Raw genomic sequence first — 20,193 nt, 5'->3', positions numbered from 1 at the left:
CACAATACTTAATGCACGATACGATATTATTGCAATTTTTTAAAAATATTTTGCGATATTCAGATTCTGTACATAAAGGTAAACTTTATCAATATTCATTTTATCTAATAACAAAGTCTCACACTCAGTCTTTCTCTCATTTCAGTCAGTTTTATTGTTGACAAACTGAACGGTTTGTATTACAGTCTAGTCCAACTTAACTGAATGCAACCATCTGGTACAATTATAGCTATTCTGAACTATGCGATTTGTGAAAACTATGCAGCCCCTTCAGCAACTGAAGAATTTGAAAGTAAATTAAAACAAAATATCATTTTACATTAAATAAAAAAGTTTTAAACTTAATTAAAATAAAACATGTTTATTGCTGCCAAATAAAGAGTTAAACACATTTGGACTTGAAGGAATGTCAGGATTCTTGCTCAGAAAAAGGAGCTGATCAACATGCTCTGAAGTCAGAGCATGTTCCAGTCCACAAAAACTTTTTTGTAACAAAATATCGATTTCTGCTGTCCCTGTATCGATACATTATTAGCAAACAAAATATCACGATACTACACAGTATCGATTTTTTCCCCCACCCCTACCAAGTAACACTTAATATATTAGATCAGAGTTTTCTGCACAAGGCAATTCTATTTTTATACTTGTTTTAATAACTAGAGGGGTTATATACTAGTATTTATGGGAACACTTCCATAAACATTACAACAGAGCACTGGTAAACAGATCAGACAATATTAAACTAGCTTATAAACTGTGCCTCTGTGTGGCTCAGCTGTTTGAACCGGTGCACACAGTGTAATTTGCTGTTCAATCTCGTCACCAGGTTTTATTAGAAGTAATTAATGAAGTTAGCACTTTTGCTGCATGTCATGGATGGTTTCTGCTGCTGTCTAGTGCTGTATGGGGTGTTTAGGCTAAATGTCCTTCTGATAACTAAATGCATGCAGTCAGTGTCTTCTGTCAGCTTCATGCCATTCACTTACGGTGCTGAGACCATCTCATACCAGCAGCTGAATAGGAAGGAGTGTATCTCTGAAAGAGTCTAAACCTAAATTAAAAGATTAGATGCTTACCACAGGTTAGTAGATGGAGTAGAAAGATTCATTATTAATTGCTCAAATATTGCCAGCAGATTAAAAAAGCAACAATTTATAATCCTTTTTGAATTTAATTTACTTTTTTTAAAACACAATTTATTTGTATTTTTTGTCTGAAATATTCAAGGCCAGAGAACCTATTATGATGCATCATAGATCATTGCATAGAGACAACAATCACGTGGTATTGCCAAACGCTGAGAAAGATGTTCTCTTCAGTCTGTTATTTCATTTATGCTCTCAGAACATTGAGACACTGAAGACCACATGCAGCATGTTGGAGGAGCAGGTGGTGGAGCTGGAGTCCCTAAACGATGAGTTGCTGGAGAAGGAGAGGCAGTGGGAGGCTTGGAGAGCAGCTCTGGAAGATGAAAAAAGCCAAGCTGAGAGACGCTCCAGGGACATGCAAAGACTGCTGGACAATGAGAAGCAGAACAGGTGACATTCTTAAATTTATACTTACGCTTATTACATAGAAAGTGATCATTGTATGTCATTTCTATTTATAAATTAGTGTATTACAGTCATAACACTTTATTGTTGTGTTCAAAGGCTGCGTGCAGACCAGCGCAGCACTGAGTCTCGCCAGGCAGTAGAGCTGGCAGTCAAAGAGCATAAGGCTGAGATCTTGGCCTTACAACAGGCTTTGAAGGAGCAAAGACTAAAGGCTGAAAGTCTATCTGATACTGTGAGTCTGTTATCCATGAACTAACTTTAACCCCAGCTTCAATCTTTCAAAAATATGGTTTGACTTGTAGCTGGGATGAATTAGAGGTTAACAGGCACTCACATGTTCTCACAGCTCAATGATCTGGAGAAGAAACATGCCATGCTGGAGATGAATGCCCGTAGCTTACAGCAGAAGCTGGAGACTGAGAGAGAACTGAAACAAAGGCTGATGGAAGAGGTAGGAAGTGAAAGTCAATTAACCTGCATGATATTTCTACACATATATTTAAGAAACTTGGGTTTCTTGTCGTTACCTATTGTAACTATTGCTTCTGTTAGCAAACTGTACCAAAAAGATTTGTGTGCTGGTGTTCATGCAGCAAGCAAAACTGCAGCAGCAGATGGACCTCCAGAAGAGCCACATTTTCCGTTTGACCCAGGGCCTGCAGGATGCTCTGGACCAAACTGACATGCTCAAGACAGAGAGGACCGATCTGGAGTACCAGCTGGAGAATATACAGGTGCCCAGTGCAAACCTCTGCAGTAAGATAAAATACTGTGGTCTCTGGGGAGGAGGAATCCCAGCTGGATATTAAAATAGTGCCACTGATACCGGTGCATAAGAAGGATAAAGTAATCTTAAGTCATGCAATCCCAGTGGAAATTCTTCTCATAGCTGTCTTCAGAAGTATTTCCTTCTCTGAGCTTTTGTTTTCCTGCCTACAGGCGGTATATTCCCATGAGAAGGTGAAGATGGAGGGGACAATCTCCCAGCAGACTAAACTCATTGACTTCCTCCAGGCCAAAATGGACCAACCCACTAAAAAAAAGAAGGTGTGGGAAAATATTTACAAAATCTATGTACAAACCATGTTACATTAATAATCAGCTTCAAGGTAAAGCCAACTGAGTACTGTTTCCTCTCTGAGCAGGGTATATTTGGGCGGCGGCGGGAAGATGTAGGCACCACAACTAATGGGGCATTAGCTCCACAGGCCCAGCCGGCAGTTCCATTGCAGTACAGTGACATGAAACTAGCTTTGGAGAAGGAGCGCTCAAGGTGTGCAGAGCTGGAAGAGGCTCTGCAGAAGATGAGGATAGAGCTGCGGTCCCTCAGAGAAGAGGGTAAGGACAGAAATCTTGAGTGTTTTTAGTCTTTATAGTTTTTGTTTGTGTGGTGATTACTGAAGTGCCATGTAGCAAGACTAAAAATCTGTCAGAATATTTTATGTAGACAACACTGGATTGTGATCATCCCAGAAAAGGACAAAAGTTCAAATAAATACATCTACCCTCTAGTAAGCCCTTCAGTCTTTGCAAACAGTGTTCTTATAATTCCTTTTCCTCCCAAACTCCCAAAGCGGCTCATTTCAAGGACCATGTAGCCCCTTCCACACCAGCCCAGGCTCGACATCAAATCCTCATGTCAGCCATTGTCAAATCCCCAGAACATCAGCCCAACCCCAGCAGCCTGCTTAACCCCTCCACCCGCTGCAAGGAGACATCTACACCTGAAGGTTAGTCATTCACACACAGACCATAAACAAATATACAGCTCATCTAAATGCAGCCAAATTTGAACCTCAGATTCCCAAATTGAATTGAGGCTGTACAGTTTTCTTACAGGAGCATTCCACCTTATGCTAATAAATGGACTCCCCAATCACTTGTCTTGTTTACGTTGTGTTTTGTTTTGTTTTTTAAATGTGTGACCAGTTTCACAAAGCAGGATTATGAAGTGAAATAAAGTTGGATAACTGTTCTCAGAACATGTTAAGACTAGAACTCGCTCCAAACAGGAACATGGGCTGACACAAAGCAACAAAAATCATTGTTTTAGGTTTCATTCACGACATTTATCCAGCTGACTTTGTAATCCTGCTCGTGTCTGTCTCACAAAGCAAAGCAACAGTGGATTGGGCAGGTATCATTGGTTTTAGTCCAGGGTTTCCACCATCACAAAGCAAAATTATATCTTTTTATGCTGTTGATCACCATGGAAACTGAACATTTGCTGAATACTCTGTCATAGCTGTGTAGCTTGCTCAATAGATCACATCCAAAGGTATAAAGAAACCGTCTCCTAATAAACTTCTTTAGGAAAAACCTGAAATAACTATATTTGTATTTTCCAAATTATTGATGAGTCCATTAATACAGTGATTTTTATGATACAGAAGGTGCTTAGGGAGTACTTAGGGAATGTTGCTATACCCTATTTTAGTCTGTATTTACAGACTGGCCTAAAACAATGATTTGCCCAAATCCATAAGAGTGGTTAAGTTGGACTTGCTTTGTGTTTCAAGCTCCTTACTGTCCATGTTCTTTTGGTTTCACTTAGCTATTGTTAGATTCCTCTCCTTTCTTTCTTTTTCCTGTTGCTCCTCACAGAAAAGAGGAGGGTCACGTTTGAAAGTAAGTTAGCAGCCACTACGGTGTCTCTTCACACATGTGCTCATCTGCTGCTCGTGGTAAATTGTGCACCCACATGCTCATTGCTGTATTATACATCTGTCTTCTTGTCCACTGGCTAACTGTAGCTTGACCAAAGGCTTTTTTAGGAGTCAAGTCCCCCCCCCCTCATTTCTGGAGTCATGATTTAGATAGCATATGGTAGGATAGGTACCGTTTCACCTGGAAACATTTTAATACATCCCATGCACACTGGCATGCACAATCTGATTCCAGTCAACTACTTTGGTACTTGAGCTTTCATTTATATGCAATATCTGCATTGAAAAAAATCATTATTTGGATTGCCTCATACTGCTTTAAAGAGCTGGATCTCATTTAACTGTTGCTGACTCTTAAGTGATTAAGACTGTAAGTGACTATGCCTACTTTCACTAACTCCTTACACTGCCTACTTGTACTGCTTTATAGAGTTTGGTCATCGTGTGAAAGAAAGAATGCATCACAACATCCCTCATCGTTTCACCGTGGGCCTCAACATGAGGGCTGCCAAGTGTGCCGTCTGCCTGGACACTGTGCATTTTGGACGGCAAGCTGCCACTTGTCTAGGTCTGTATCCTGTGCTGTAGCTGGGCAGACTGAATGTGAAAATATTTCAGAAGATACATTACTGGCCAGCTTTAACAAAAATACTGGAAATAGTTATTATAGCATCGCCATCACATGGTGGAATCAGTCTTGCCTTCCAAGTGTTGTGAGTCTTAGAAAATATATAAGTTGGATGTGTTCCCAAATCAGCATTTTAGAACAGTACCCTTCCATGTTTTATATGTACAGCTGTACAAATGAAATGTTGATAGATAGAATTTGGATATTTTTAATGTGATGATCCCTACCATCCTGTATTCTTGCCTTCTTTATTGACAAGATTCAGCATGGTAAAGAACTTTTCACTAAATCCAATCAGATTTTTCATCCTTCTCTTTGTCTCGTTGTAGAGTGCCACACTATTTGCCATCCCAAATGCTCACCGTGTCTTCCGGCCACCTGTGGTCTGCCAGCTGAGTATGCCACTCACTTTTCAGAAGCCCTGTGCCGAGAAAAGGCAAACTCACCTGCACTGCAGGTTAAAGAGGCCAGTGGGCATGTTCGCTTGGAAGGATGGATGAAGCAGCCTAGGTAACTATTTAAGTCCTTACTGCCATCCTGAATGTATGCAGTATGTTATGTACACTGCATTGAATATAATTTGCCTATTTGTATATTTACTCCTTTAGAAATGGCAAGCGTGGGCAACAAGGCTGGGAGAGGAAATATGTGGTTCTTGATGGAACCAAAGTGTCCATCTATGATACTGAGCCCAGAGAAGGTCAGTACTTCATTAAATTGTTTTTATTTATTTTATTATTTTTCAAGATGACTGATTCTGTGTTTGTTTTTGCTCATAATTCAACTGTATAGTGAATGTTACCATGTAGGTCAAATTGGAGAATCCTCTGTTTTTCTCTTCCCTTCTTTGTAGACTCTGTAAAGGCTGAGGAAGAGTTTGAGCTCTGTCTGCCTGATGGAGAGGTGACTGTCCATGGAGCTGTTGGAGCCTCTGAGCTCATCAACACTGCCAAGTCAGGTACTGGATCAATACTAGTTAATCCCAGTGTACTCAATCTGTTGTAGGATATTAAGTGTATCATCCTCTCTCCAAATTTTGATTTGGATTTACCTCTCCTGTCTAAAATGTTTAAACACAAAATACAGCAAAAATGTTGACGCTTCTGCTCAGCTGTGAAATTAAGCTGCTAGCAGAGGAACAAACTGATGCAATTTTTTATGTCTGTGCGTAGACATCCCGTATGTGTTGAAGCTGGAATCGCATCCGCACACCACATGTTGGCCTGGCCAGTCCCTCTACTTCATGGCTCCTAGCTTTCCTGACAAGCAGCGCTGGGTGGCAGTACTGGAGTCTGTTGTGGGTGGTAGTCGTGGATCTAGAGAGAAAGTGGATTCTGATGCTGTAAGTATCATGCCTGCATATTACATACCTATGAATGGCCTTGTGTCAGGCTTGATAGCGTTCATAATTTAGGCTTACTGTAGTGTATTTGAGGTGTTGCAAAAAGCCATTGCCTCCTTTACACAGCACAAGCTTTGTTGTTAGGCCCATATGAATGAGCAAATTAATACAAAGCTGGTTGTGTCATTTTGTGTGAAAATTGGGTAAAATATTGAGTACCTCCATTAAACATCAGCCAGTGCCTTCACTTCTTCTTCTCCCCCTCCCTCTTCTTTCTCTCTCTGCATGTTCTCAACATCCACGTCTTGTGTTTATTTGTTGTCATTGTCTTTTTTCTTTATATAACTATACTCTGTGTGTGTGTGTGTGTGTATCTCCATTCAACTCGGTTGTGTGAATCATATTATAGGCAGGTGTTTCTAAAAGACAGAAGAACCTGTCCCCTCTGGTTCAGGTACAGTAAGTAGCTGCACGAATGCTTGAGCTTCAGTTGACCGATCGACTGAGCATGCAGTAGCTGTACATACATATGACACTGATGCACTATAAGTACAGTCCTTGAATCAGTTCCTGAATATGGTGTGTGTATTCACACAGAAACATATGTAGTGCATGGATGTGAATAGACTGCTGTGCACCATTTATTTGGTGTACTATGCTATGTCACGCATGATTTTGCAAAGCCCGTGCACTGCTTAAGCCCCCCTTCTCAGAAATATGACGCACACAAACAGACCTTGAGCAATTTAACTTCAGTGTGCAGCTATAGGCTGTTGGCGCTTCTGTGTTTCTTGCAGTTTTAGAAGAAACTGAAGAAATATTTTCTTCCATGTTCTCTGCAAAATGACCCTTAAATTAAAAGTGAAGTAGTAAGTCAAATGGTTCCACGAGTGTATTTCAGTATTCTCAAAAAGTTGCATTGCTGTGTTTTTTAGTTGTATCACTTACTAAATATGGAAAGTTGAACATGCAGCTTGCGGCAGCTTGATTACATCGTATCCTTACTGTATGCTGTACATACAGTAAGGATGGTGCAGGGTGTAAAATGTAAATAAGACCAATGACAATGCTTGGTTATCATTTAACCCCCATATTTATTTAAATACTTCAAAGATAACATATGAAATGCATAATCTGTGAAATTTTTGTTGACTCTGTTATTGCTTTTGTGAACATTTTTTTTTTTTTTTTTTAAATTAATGCCAGCAGCTTTTCTCCCTTCTCTTCTTTAACCCATATGCAGCACCTTTTTTCCTGTATCTAAAGGGATTTTTTCCTCTCCTGTTTTGCTTATTGTTATTGTTATCATAATTATTATTAAGTCTTATGTTATTGAGCTGTTGTGGATTATTTAAATATTGTTGAGTGTGTGGGGTTTTCCTTCTTGCTAAAAATCAACAACTATTTCAGACTTTTTTTGCTGGCATCAAATTCAAAATAACCCCCCCACAGACAGCATTTCTGTTTCATACTTTGATATGTTATCTTTCTAATATTCTAAATTAGATGAAGGGTCTAAATGATTTCCAAATCATTCCATTCTCATTTATGTGTATTTTACACAGCCTCTCATTTGGTTTTAGAGACTGGCTGTAAGTTGTTGAACTGTATCAGCTAAAAGGCTATGTAACTGCAGATCTAACGCTAAAATAGTTGAGGAGTTTTCTTCCCACTAAACCATAAGAACATTACTGAGGTCAGGCACTAATGTTCAGTGATAAAGCCTCAAGGCCAACATTACTGGAAAAATGGCACTGTGATATTTGCTGAGCTTGTGCTTCATCATTGATTTTAATGTATAAAGTGGAAACAAAGAGCCACTCTCCACAGAACCCATTACAGTCATGAAATGTATAAACTTGGAGGGTTTTATTCTGACCATTTGTCAACAAAAGGCAGTGTGTCCTCAAATTAAAAATATCATTTATTAATGGTGAGACATAGCTCATTTGTGCTTGTCTGTTTTAAACAACATAAAATGTATTTCTTGCTCTGTAGTTCTGTTGTTAGCATTGCAAGTGAGCTTCAGTCTCAACAGGAAAGACTTTGCAAGGCTCTCTCTTTCTCTCCCTGTCTTTCTCACTATCTTTTACTGTTAGCTCATTTAGACACCAGATTCACCTAAATTATGACACATCTTTAATGTTATGTTGCTGTGGTTATTTTGTGGCAGCTTTCCGGCTGGCATCCCTGCTGTGTTAGCTTGTCTTGCTAAAGCTCCCGATTTGCAGGAAGTCTTAATCCACCTCCTTCCCCTGCTCCATTCTCTCCCTTTCTCTCTCTCTCTCTCTCTCTCCATAGAAACTTCTGGGCAATTCTCTGCTGAAGCTGGAGGGTGACGACCGTTTGGACATCAACTGCACTCTGCCTCTCACTGACCAGGTATAAAAATAAACATGTAAACGGAGTTAAAAACCTAATTGGTCAGCTTTCTAGTTAGACATCACCATGCTGGATGTTTCTTTCTTTCTTTTTGTTTTTTTAAAGCTCTGGTGATCTCCTCCTTTCTTGCAGATTGTCTTGGTTGGTTCTGAGGAGGGTTTGTATGCTCTGAATGTGATAAAGAACTCTTTGACTCACATCCCGGGCCTGACCTCCGTCTTCCAGATCCAGATCTTGAAGGAGCTTGATAAGCTGCTGATGATCACTGGTCAGTTAACGGAGGCCATTATATTGAAGTTATTTTATGATATTATCAGATTTATGTTTCCCTCGTACACTGTTTCAGCTGTAACATAATGCTTCTGGATAGTGTGCATTTATTGTAACACATTACATCACATTATGGTTATCTTTTAGAAACTGTAATGTGTGCTTTGAAGTAACAGCGAACGAAAGTGCTGAAGTAAAGAGAAGATGATGCGCATCATCTCACACTTGGCATGTTTGATGTGTCATTCAGGGGAGGAGAGGGCACTGTGCCTGGTAGAGATCAAGAAGGTGAAACAGTCTTTGTCACAGTCCCATCTCCCAGCTCAGCCTGACCTCAACCCCTTCATCTTTGAGACAGTCAAAGGATGCCATCTCTTCTCCTCTGGAAAGGTGAGTCATGTTGTAACTTGCAGGGAGCAGAGTCCTTGTGGACTGTTATTGGGTCTGAGTTAAGGAGCTGAACATCACAGTAATGGCATCGTGTTGTGTGCTGCCTGATTGCAGAATTGTTCTTTCTTTACAGATTGATAATGGGCTCTGTATTTGTGCTGCAATGCCCAATAAGATTACAATCCTGCGGCATAATCAAGGCCTCAACAAGTTCTGCATCAGAAAGGTGAATGAGCATTAAAAGTGAACAGCTTACAGTGACGAGACCTTTATTGTGAACAATGGACATTTTTTTTCTAGGAAATATAGATGCTCTGTTTTTCTTCTAGAAATAATGAGTTTTTAAAAAAAACTTTTTTTGTGTGTGTGTTTGCAGGAGATTGAGACATCAGAGCCTTGCAGCTGTATTCACTTCACTGGCTACAGTATCATTATCGGCACCAACAAGTTCTATGAGATTGAGATGAAGCAGTATGTACTGGAAGGTCTGTCAAATGCAGCATTATTGTTTCTTTAGTATTATTTCTTTACAACCAGATGGTGCTCCAACAAAGTCCACTCAAGGGTGTTTCTGTCTCTGTTGGGTTCCAACATTCACACCTGAACAAGCTGAATGATACTAATGATTTCTCTCTGCAGAGTTCTTGGATAAAAACGATGTGACGCTAGCGTCAGCTGTCTTCGCGGCGTCCTCCCACAGCTTCCCCATCTCTATCATCCAGGTCACCACGGCTCCACAGAAGGATGAATACCTGCTCTGTTTCCATGGTTAGACAGTTACTTCTGCTGGCAAACCCTCTCAGTTGAATGTGTATACACATCCCCAAACTAGTGGATAAACAAAGTTGTGGAACAGTTTGTCTTAGAATCTGTATTTGACAAGCGATCTCTAAGCATTTCTAAAGTCATTGTTTTCTTTTTTTGGTTACTTATTCTATGCTAAATTTAAATAACTCATTTTGTTTATGTATTTATTTTTTGCAGAGTTTGGTGTGTTTGTGGATGCATATGGCCGCAGAAGTAGAAGTGAGGACATCAAATGGAGCCGTCTGCCTCTCTCATTTGGTAAGTGTAAATCTGCATGTTTACTAGAAGCGTAGTTTCTTTGGGCACCGGGTGGAGCAGGTGACCATATCCTGCGAGGCTCAATGCAGTGGCCTGGGTTTGAGTCTGACTCTGGGCCTTTTGCTGCACGTCTTCACTCTCTCCCTGCTTTCCTGTCTGGTCTTCACTGTTCTCTCAAATAAAGGCCAAAAAGCCCAAAAATAGTTTTCTTGATTTAAGGATTTTTAGGTTTTTTTAAAATAACAAGTTCAATTTCTGTATTTCAGCCTATAGAGAGCCTTACCTATTTGTGACCTACTTCAACTCTCTGGACGTCATTGAGATTCAGGGACATGCTGCTCTTGGGTAAGATTGTTCTCAGCTTTTTTAAATTGTTTATCAAGTTCTTTTTATTTTCCAACTTCTAATTCTGCCGTGGCTGATTTTTCTTCTCTTTTTCCAGTCCTCACTCATACGCACATCTGGATATCCCTAACCCACGCTACCTTGGCCCCGCCATTTCCTCTGGAGCCATATACCTGGCTTCATCCTATCAGAACAAACTTCGGGTCATTTGCTGCAAGGGCAACCTTGTCCAAAGCCAAGACGGTGGAGATCTGCAGCGTAATGGCTCTGGACGCAGGTAATGACACACAAATAGCATTAAATACCATCTGCCAGTCACCTTTATACATAGCATCCCAAATATTTGGAAACGGGTTTGTAGGTCAGAGATGTACATAGAGGGAAATTTCTAAGCACGCTCCATTCTTCTGTTCTGTGTACACTGGTGTTAATGAGTCACTGGGCCTAGCTGGCACTGAGGGGCACAGGTTGGCATCTATAGGTCGTAAGTTTGGCTTAAATGTTTGAACTAGTTAAAAAAAATAAAACAAATCAGGAGAGTAATGCCATCATTTTGTCTTTTGCAGGAAGAAGAGTTCATTTTTTATCTGTAGCAGATTTTAAAAAATGTTGCCGTCATCATTCTTTATTTTACCTAAATTACTTTTTAAAGTTCTGTGTCAAATGTAGAAAGGAAATTTTTGAATAAAGACTGACATCTTCCCTTTTATGACTGGTCTGTTACTCATCGTGACGCTTAGTGACTGTGCTTTGCAAGTCAAAGCTTTGTTCTACAGTAATTGTTGTCAGTGACAGAGTCCACTCTTAATTAGGAAACCAAATTGAATTTATATGATCAGTCTGTTCTGATTACAAATAGCAGTGCTGTGTATTTATATATTAGCTTATTAAATCAGCTTAATTGCAAGTCCATCAATCTCACCAAATCTGCTGAGTGACCAGAGTCCCACAGTGCCAAACTAAGTCCAAGAACTCAGACAAATAAAAACATTGCCCAACATTTGCCCAATGCTCCTTTTTTCCCTTTTTTTTTTCTTCTTTATTTTAACCTTGGTTCCTCCCGACAGTCCCAACAAGCGTGGTCCTCCTTCCTACAATGAGCACATCTCTAAAAGGCTGGCAGCCAATCCTCTGGTCCATGGAGACCCAGGCACACCACACCGTTACAGAGAGGCTCGCACAGAGTTTCGGCGGGACAAGTCCCCAAGCCGTCCACTGGAGAGAGAGAAGTCTCCTGGCAGAATGCTGGAAAGTCGGATAGTGGGGTCGCCTGGTCGAGCCATGGCAGACCCCCGGTTGGAGCGATCACCAGGCAGGGCCATGGCCGACCCTCGCATGGACCGCTCCCCTGGCAGGATGATGGATGTTCGTAGGGAGAGATCCCCTGGACGTTTTGAAGAGCGTCAAAGGCTTCATACTGGCTCCGGACGCACACCCATAAACTCTGTTAACAAGGTTTGTCAAGAAATTCTGCATTACATTAACTTAATGTGTAACTGTTAGCAATTAGCTGAATATTTTTGTGTTTTATTGACATAAATTGGAAACTGTTGGAGTATGGTAAAAGGTTCAGTACAAAACTTCGGCGTTTCCATCCAGGCGGTTGATTCAGTGGTTCGTGATGCACTTATGCTGCTTTTATGACAGTAGTGGGTTGTGATATCTTGTTTTGAGTGAAATACTATGACTATAGGATGGACTGTTACAGACCTTTTAAGGAGTATAAATTTCTCCCCAGACTTTATAGTCTTGCAGTGTTCATGTGGTCTTTTACATTTGTTTAGTTTTGGCTTATACTGTGGATTTTCATGACACTTCAGGTGTACTTAACATGGAAAGACCAGCTTTCAAGGCTGTGGACCCTTAGTCTAACTCTTGTGTTAGTGTACATTTTGACTCTCAAAATCTGTGTATTAACCTGACTTCATGTTGTTGGTTTTACCCTACAGGTGTGGGATCAGTCATCTGTTTGAAGGACAAAAGACCCTCGTGTCCGCTGTGGAAGAAGAAGTTCATGTTTGAAAAGAGAGAAGATGTAGCGGAGAACCAGTGAGAATGTTACCAACTCATGATGAAACACTGCCACACATCTGTTTTGCCTGATATCCAAAGTGAAAAACCCATGGAGGAAAACAACTGTAGCTGTCAGAACGTAGCGAGCACCAGATAAATAAAGAGATGTCATTAGTATCAGGTTATAGTTTTAAATAAAAGTCAACAAAATGCCATATTAACCACCTGAGCAGGGTTTTTTGCGATGCATTGGAGCATGTGTTCTCTACTCCGAGTAGGGATTAGTAATTATATATAATTTCTTCTTCCACAAAGAAAATCTGAGATGAGTTCTCAAGTTAAGACTACTGGGTTTGGCTTGCTTCATTTAACTCTAGCAGCATTAACTACAATGGATAAGCACAGCCATAGCAAGTGATGCCTATATATTTAGTCATTTTATTCAAAATGCCATTAACACATGTGGCTCATTTCCACATGTGCTGTCTACAGCAGCTACAGATCAGGGCAAATGTGTAGCAGATCACCTGTTGTGACACGGAGTATTACTTCTGGCTCCAGCCCTGTGCTCACATGTTAACACACAATCGTTATTGGCTAATTACAATCATTTTCAGCTCGGTCCTTGGTCAGTAATGCTGACCGGACTCAGCTGAAGCATGAATAAACTGAATCAAAATTAATTAATATATAATCCCTCCCAAAAAATACACTCTGTAGAACCACACACTAAAACTGCACTACCCACAATCCCCAGCAGCAATGGAGCAGGACCTTTCTAAATCTTCAGAACGCTATCTGACTGTAAATAGACGAGACATAATTTTATATATATTAAGAAGGAATTTCAAGGCTGGATAAGCCGTGTCTATTTTTGTTAAAGGAAAAAAAAAAAAGTGACAGTGTGTCCTCTTGAATGTCCGATGAGTATTCTTTTAATGTCCAAACGTCCTTTATCAAGTGAGTGATTGTATCTCAAACAAACTTGTGTATGCACTTCCATCTGTCAAAGGCAAAACCTCAGTGCTGACCTAAACGACGGGAGGGAAAAAAGATCATGTTTGAAGCTTAAAACATAGTACTTGAGCATTTCTTTTTGTACAATGTCCCCTGCTGTTGTATATAACCCAAAATTGTTTAAAGTGAAGATGAAGAAAAAAATCTTTTTGTTTTGTTTTTCTTTTCCCTGATCCGTTAATGGCATGGATATATATATCTCGAAAATGAAACGGGGTGTTGTCTTCTGCTTCTGCCTCATTTGGGTTATATTTTTAATCTACATTTTTAAAAACAAAGCACGTGAATAACACTTTCTATCTTTAAACTCTCATGTATTTGCACAGTAAATTCACACAACTATATTATATAACTTTTTTTTTTTTTTAAGGCATTCTTGGCAAGTTAAAACATCCAGTCCAATCACAACAAATGCTAAAGTCCATCCACGCTCATTCGGTTCACGTGGCTAAGATGGATGCATTTCTGTACATCATGATCTGATGTATAGAAATAGAATATTTTGTGGATTTTAGCAGTATTTTTTGAATGTAAACAAACGAGATGCCAAACTTTAACTTGCCCAGTTTGCCTGTCAACAGTTAGGCGCTCACTAGGAGGATTTCTTCGCCTTTAAGTCCCCTATGATTATTTTTAAGATGGTTAAAATCTTCCTGAATGTATTTTAAAGCCAATACAGCCGATTCGTTGGTCTCAATGTTCAACAACAACAAATACAAAGCACCAAATGCTTTAAATTGCACATGTCTTCTTCTCTCTATAGGACTCTGTACAAAAGGGTTATCCATCGTATTTGATTTTATTTTTAGATTCTTTTAAATTTGTATTCTCATTCACATGATCTTTAATCATAATGCTGTAACGCTGGATATGATATTGATGTCTGCTAACAAATGTTTAATTAGCGTTCCCTGTAGAGATTTTGTCACAGAGTATTAAATATTATAATCATTGCATTTCACTTCGATTGTGCCTCCTTCTGTTGTGCTTGTGTGTCTCTTTAGAAAGACATTTAAACTTATCTCTGAGTGGATAAGCATCATAAAACAGTCACTTCTGAAGCATTTACCCTCTCTGTTTCAAGACGGCCAGTGACACAGCCATTTGTCCACATCCATTGTGTTGGAGAAGGTTTCGTCTATTTATAGGTGTCTGATCCCAGCGCTCAGCCTGCCATTCCAATCACAGTAGCTGCAGCGGCTGCTTGATCTGAGAGGAGCTGAAGAAGCAGCCTTTTTTTTTTTTTTTTTTTTTTTTTTTTAACAATAGCATCTGCGTCCTGGGTTAACAATAACTCGCCTAATTGTGTCCTCTGCGTGCACGCTGTACACGCTGCGAGACAACACAGACGGAATCTGCTGCTGGTTCGTCCGTCGCAATTTATTTAGCAGTAAGACGATCGAGTGCGAGGAGGCTTTAAGTTTATTTAGACCACTCACCTCCCAACCTCGGCTCATTCAGCTCATTTTCACGCGCTGTCACTTTTCTTGACCTGGGAGCCCCGAGTGATGGGGGATGATTTGTTAATGGTGCTGAGAGACACATTGTAAGGACGTGTTCAATGTCTCCAGTGTGTCACGCAGTATGTCTCACCTAGAGCTGTTGACATCCATGAGCTTAGTACCGCAATCCCTGTGATGAATCTCAACAGTGTGAAGAAAACTGAAGATGCCACTTGATGCTCTGGCTTCTTTCAATTCCTATCTATCTATTAAATTAAGTTAACCATTTGTAGGGACCCAGAACCCACTAAACGACCTGAAAATCTGACATTTTGCCATAAATATCACCAATTTGAATTACCTTGATAGAATAAATTAAGTGATTTAATGTAAGAGCCCTGTGCAATGCTGTAATGCACTGCTTTGTCTGGCCAAGGTAAGCAGAGCCAAAGATATTATGTGAAGAAGCATGTTAGAAAGGTTGGCGCTAACACAGACCTGACAGGTCAGTAAATAACACATAATGAGCTGGTGCTTTTTCAGGCACTCTCATGCATTTAATCAGATGGGGAACAAAAAATGATTGGCACACAGATCAGAGTTAGAAAGAGAGAGTGAATTCAATCTGCAAATGCTTTGCTTTAATACACTGACATGATCTTTCACAGATCAGGTTTTAGTTCTACATCTTTTGGGCATCTCAAATTCTCAAATTGATTTGTTTTATATTCATTCCCACTGGGTAAATACAGTTTATATTGTATGTCTTAAGAAGTATGTTCTTATTTCTCTGCAGTACTTAAATACTTTTTGAATGTAAAGGCTCACAAGCCTGTCAGTGCTACTGCAAAAGAGGCGGGCAGAAGTTTATCGGTCACACAAACCTCTAATCATATCACTTATGCATTTTTGATTAACCTGTGGCTATCATAAAGACCTGTGTGTCACAGAGGTCAAGTTAGGTAGGCTAGTCCAATGTTCTCCTTTCATTTTGCTTTTATAAATAATGTTGTCTATGGAAAGACTATGGACCAACAGATTGACAGATCACACTCTTGCTTTTGTTTTTACTATACAGCACTCTCATTCACTTACAACAATTGCAGTCAGTAGTTCGTACAGACAAGACAATGCCCTGTGGATGGAGTCTTGTTTAAAGTGATTAAGTGCTTTCACCTTCAGTCTGCTCTTGATATTCTAGACCAGTTATTCCACTCTCTTTGTCGAATGCCAATCAGGACTCCACAGGGTGAGCGGCTATGTATGAGAGTGTGTGAGCATGCGATACTGTATATGCTGTATGAAGCATCATTTACCTGTCACTTCCTAAAGAGGGCATAGTTTATAAATATCATCCACTGGAGCGGAGGGCGGAGGGCTACAAAAGGCCACCCACAGCCTCCCTATTGTTCACTGGCATCATTGTTGGTCTGACCTCCCAGCTGCTCAGCCATGGTAAGTCTGTGTACTGTGTGTGTGTGTGCAGTGTTTGTTGGGAGGTGTGTCTTATGGCTTTGAGGATGCTGCAATTGTTTTGATGAGATAAATAACAGTTTTTCACCTGCATATCATTTAAAAGCACAAATATTTAGCATTTTTGCGGGGGGATGAAAAGATGACATAACTTTTATTTAATTGTTTGTCAGTAGCTGTTTTGCTGTTTAAACTGCTTTTTCTTACAAAGATGCTTAATCCTATTTATTCATCTCTTCTGACATGCAGTTTTATCTGAACAAACGTGTAGTTTCTGCTTCACCTCTCCTGTCTTTGTGCTAAAAAAGGCCCCCAAGAAAGCCAAGAAGAGGGCAGCAGAGGGAGCCAACTCCAATGTGTTCTCCATGTTTGAGCAGGCCCAGATCCAGGAATTCAAAGAGGTGAATGCTGCTGAAACCACTTTCTATTTCACGGATTTCCGTTTGGCAGAGAACTGCCGAGAAATATCGCAAAGGGTGTATTAATATGCGAGTCGGCTCACCAAGGTTCAGGCATTTCTGCATTAAAAAATAAACTGCACAACGCATTACACAGAAAGGTCTCCACTTTCTTTCTTTGTCTTTCTACTTGCATTGTTCATTGTGGCAGTATGCGCACCTGTCTGTTTGCCCGCTTGCTGGCTTGACAGCAGTAAGGCTTGCGGTATGCTGGTATGAGGGACAGTGGTGCCCAGACATCCAGACTTTGTCATCAGTGATTAGGCTGCAGATGAACTGCAGGGCATGCCCAGGATGCCAGACTAAATCCAAGGGGAGGGGGGAGGGTAACGCGTTATAAATACTAAACAGTGTTCATGTATAAAGATGGCCTACCAAAAATTTAAGAGAACCCAAAAAAAGAAAAAAGAAAACAGTTTGATGTGACTCTGGATGCCTTTTTTTATTCCTGTGCTCTGATCTCAGGCCTTCACCATCATGGACCAGAACAGAGACGGCTTCATCGACAAGAACGATCTGAGGGACACTTTTGCTGCTTTAGGTATGTGGACACCAGTCAAAGAAACACTCAAAGTCTTCATCTTCGCTCATGCCGTGCGTTTACATTGACTCTTTGGTGCTGCAGGACGTCTGAATGTGAAACAAGAAGAGATCGACGACATGCTCAAAGAAGCTCCTGGCCCAATCAACTTCACCGTCTTCCTCACCATGTTCGGTGAGAAGCTGAAAGGTAAAAACTGGCCGGCCAGTAAAAACTACATCTAAGTCATGAACACAGCATTGATGCGAATGTATCTCAGTGCTGTTTTGATGTTCCCAGGTGCCGATCCAGAAGAGACCATCCTCAATGCTTTTAAAGTCTTTGACCCTGAGGGTAAAGGGGTCCTGAGGAAGGACTAGTAAGTGGCTTCTCACACTTGTCACGCGGCATCAGCTTGCATATGCAAATTTATTGCAAGTGAGCAAGCTGCCGCTCACAGTTTATGACTCAGTCTGACTGCAGTCATTCATCCTCACACAGCTCAGCTCCACAATGATTAAAAACCATTGTGACCTGTACAGTTCATTCACTTGTGAAAAGAAGTCTCGTCATCTCTACAGCGTTTTTTTCCCCTTCCTTTTTTTCTCCTCTCCAGCGTGACACAGATGCTAACGACACAAGCCGACAGATTCTCAGCTGAAGAGGTACATTGCAGTCCCCCAGCCCATGCTAATTATCATCATTATAACAGTTTTGTGAGTGTGGGTGAGTTGAATTGAAAAAAAAAAATACAAGGATGAACGTCATCATGACGACCACCTGCGTCCACGTCAGACACATTTTCATGCAAAAAAAACAACAACCCCTGAGTGAATCATCTTAACACCCTTTTTATGCACACTGGGTTATGGGCTGTGTGGGGGATAACATCTGATAAAAGTGGTGTTAATGTCTCCCTTTCTGTTGCTTAGATGGAGCAGATGTTTGCTGCCTTCCCCCCGGATGTGGCTGGAAACCTGGACTACAAAAACCTGGTTCACATCATTACTCATGGAGAGGAGAAGGACCAGGAGTGAACCTTCATTTAAATGCATTCGAGAAGTAGAAAGTCAGTTTGTGTACACAGCTGTGACTTGAAACTGACTCACTGCACATAAAGGAAATGTGGACTATTTACTCAGCTTTTATGACACCATTGCTTCTGTTTTGTCCTCACTCGAGAGCAGGGGGAGGATCCTGACAAATAGTCTTTTTCCAGCCTGTAAAAATGGGAAGTTTACAGCATCAAACATCATCAAGTGTCGTGCTCTTTTTCTGCTTTATCCACAGCATATCCCCCACATTCACCTGAGACTGATTAAATTATTTTCCTTATCATTTTCTATACTAATAACCACATGCCTGTTTTTACCATAGCCACTTGTTAGGTCTTTGCTTGTCAGTCTAATAAAGATTTTTAAAGCTACGAGAGCTATGATTCTGCTGTTTTTGCTCAGATTATTGAATGCCAGTGTGGGGAAGATGGTACGGACTCGATAAAGCCTGATTTCCAGTGAATTGTCATTACCTATTCAAGGATCACACAATTACTGCCTGAACAGATGACTATACCAGATACTCCTTAAAATCCATGTTAGGTAGTGCATCTGAGTACTTAAGAATAGCGAGCATGTGCAGCTGGTGACCCTGTAGAATCCAAAACATGCCTGCATCAGTGTCTGTGTGTGCGCAGAAAGTTGGGTGTGTGTTAGATGTGCATGGAAATGTTTGGCTACTGAAACAAAGGGCTTTACTAAGACAAAGCCCTGTTGTTATTTTAGTGTTGTGGTGATGTAAAGAGGGTAATGCTATACTGAGGAGTTGGGGGGGAGGTTGCTCACAAAAGGATGCCATCGAGTGATCCGCACCACCATCGCCTTACCCGACTTGAGACCTTGGCAGGGTTACGCAGGGGGTGTAAATCCTTGATTGTTCCAGTTGAAGTGTTAAGGGCAGGGAGGAGCCAGTCTGACAGCATCAGGCAGGAGTACCGTGGATACTTCATACTGTGGATGAGACGAGACACGTGGGGAGTGGGGAGGGATGAGTGTTTGGATCGGCTTGGCTATTTCAGCTCCAGTTTTAACTGTCTGCAAGTGCAGCACGTGGTCAGTGAAGGGAAAACATGCATTTCTCTTTCAATTTTTAGTTTTGTCTGGTAGAAATTACTACTGACAAAATCACTGTCACCTAAATTTGCAGATCCTACCTAGCTCTAAGACTGAGTGTTTGCTGCTCAGGTCCAGGGACAAATGAGAAACAAAGGTTACCAGGCTGCTGCTGAACATACTGAAGAGGCTGGAGTTTGAACAGCCAAGTGTATCCCTCATGACAGCATGGAGAGCAAGACAGAGCCAGAGAGACTGACAGTAGTTTTAGGACTGCCCAGAAAAATCACCCCATGTTACTGTGTTTAACATGTAAACTGGTGGGCAAAAGTCTTGAGCCACGCCTCATTTCTGTATATTTTCATAGAAAATAGGTGTAATGTTTTCTTACAATGTGTGCAAACAAATGGAAATACTCTATGAAAGTACTTTTTAAAAAAAAAGAGTTTGTACAATTTTACTGAGTTTGAAAGTGAATATTTAATGTGTTCAACTTTATTCTTCAACACGGCCTG

The 20,193-nt window shown here is 40.6% G+C and overlaps 2 protein-coding genes across 7 annotated transcripts in view; both read left to right on the top strand.

The window, feature by feature from the left end:
• Positions 1-14,638, top strand: part of cita (citron rho-interacting serine/threonine kinase a) — a 39,997-nt gene extending 25,359 nt beyond the window's left edge. For 2 of the 6 annotated variants that reach the window (XM_040029072.1, XM_040029071.1), the window contains exons 26-50: positions 1,348-1,541; positions 1,656-1,791; positions 1,906-2,010; positions 2,153-2,293; positions 2,499-2,606; positions 2,705-2,897; positions 3,134-3,289; positions 4,164-4,187; positions 4,656-4,793; positions 5,183-5,363; positions 5,462-5,553; positions 5,707-5,811; positions 6,026-6,195; positions 6,605-6,649; positions 8,497-8,577; positions 8,710-8,845; positions 9,098-9,237; positions 9,371-9,463; positions 9,614-9,722; positions 9,877-10,005; positions 10,222-10,302; positions 10,569-10,647; positions 10,745-10,924; positions 11,715-12,102; positions 12,597-14,638. In XM_040029072.1, coding sequence (XP_039885006.1) covers positions 1,348-1,541; positions 1,656-1,791; positions 1,906-2,010; positions 2,153-2,293; positions 2,499-2,606; positions 2,705-2,897; positions 3,134-3,289; positions 4,164-4,187; positions 4,656-4,793; positions 5,183-5,363; positions 5,462-5,553; positions 5,707-5,811; positions 6,026-6,195; positions 6,605-6,649; positions 8,497-8,577; positions 8,710-8,845; positions 9,098-9,237; positions 9,371-9,463; positions 9,614-9,722; positions 9,877-10,005; positions 10,222-10,302; positions 10,569-10,647; positions 10,745-10,924; positions 11,715-12,102; positions 12,597-12,620 — 3,228 coding nt within the window. In that variant the 3' untranslated portion in view covers positions 12,621-14,638. The remainder of the gene's footprint in view (positions 1-1,347; positions 1,542-1,655; positions 1,792-1,905; positions 2,011-2,152; positions 2,294-2,498; positions 2,607-2,704; positions 2,898-3,133; positions 3,290-4,163; positions 4,188-4,655; positions 4,794-5,182; positions 5,364-5,461; positions 5,554-5,706; positions 5,812-6,025; positions 6,196-6,604; positions 6,650-8,496; positions 8,578-8,709; positions 8,846-9,097; positions 9,238-9,370; positions 9,464-9,613; positions 9,723-9,876; positions 10,006-10,221; positions 10,303-10,568; positions 10,648-10,744; positions 10,925-11,714; positions 12,103-12,596) is intronic. The other 4 variants (XM_040029075.1, XM_040029076.1, XM_040029073.1 and 1 more) reach the window with 3 other exon arrangements.
• Positions 14,639-16,444: 1,806 nt separating this feature from the next.
• Positions 16,445-18,996, top strand: myl2a (myosin, light chain 2a, regulatory, cardiac, slow). The gene is made up of 7 exons (XM_040029078.1): positions 16,445-16,574; positions 16,901-16,993; positions 17,516-17,591; positions 17,676-17,780; positions 17,871-17,949; positions 18,187-18,235; positions 18,503-18,996. Exons 1-7 carry the CDS (start codon positions 16,572-16,574, stop codon positions 18,605-18,607), a joined length of 510 nt encoding a protein of 169 aa, XP_039885012.1. The 5' UTR covers positions 16,445-16,571; the 3' UTR covers positions 18,608-18,996.
• Positions 18,997-20,193: the final 1,197 nt, after the last annotated feature.

Source organism: Simochromis diagramma, unplaced genomic scaffold (genome assembly GCF_900408965.1).
Source record: "Simochromis diagramma unplaced genomic scaffold, fSimDia1.1 OVJJ01000483.1, whole genome shotgun sequence".
NCBI lineage: Eukaryota > Metazoa > Chordata > Actinopteri > Cichliformes > Cichlidae > Simochromis > Simochromis diagramma.
This window is presented reverse-complemented; position numbering and strand designations above follow the sequence as displayed.

Coding starts and splice junctions, on each gene's coding strand:
- myl2a (XM_040029078.1), top strand. Junction 17,781..17,870: donor GTTCGGTGAGAAGCTGAAAG/GTAAAAACTGGC, acceptor TGATGTTCCCAG/GTGCCGATCCAGAAGAGACC. Junction 17,950..18,186: donor GGGGTCCTGAGGAAGGACTA/GTAAGTGGCTTC, acceptor TCTCCTCTCCAG/CGTGACACAGATGCTAACGA.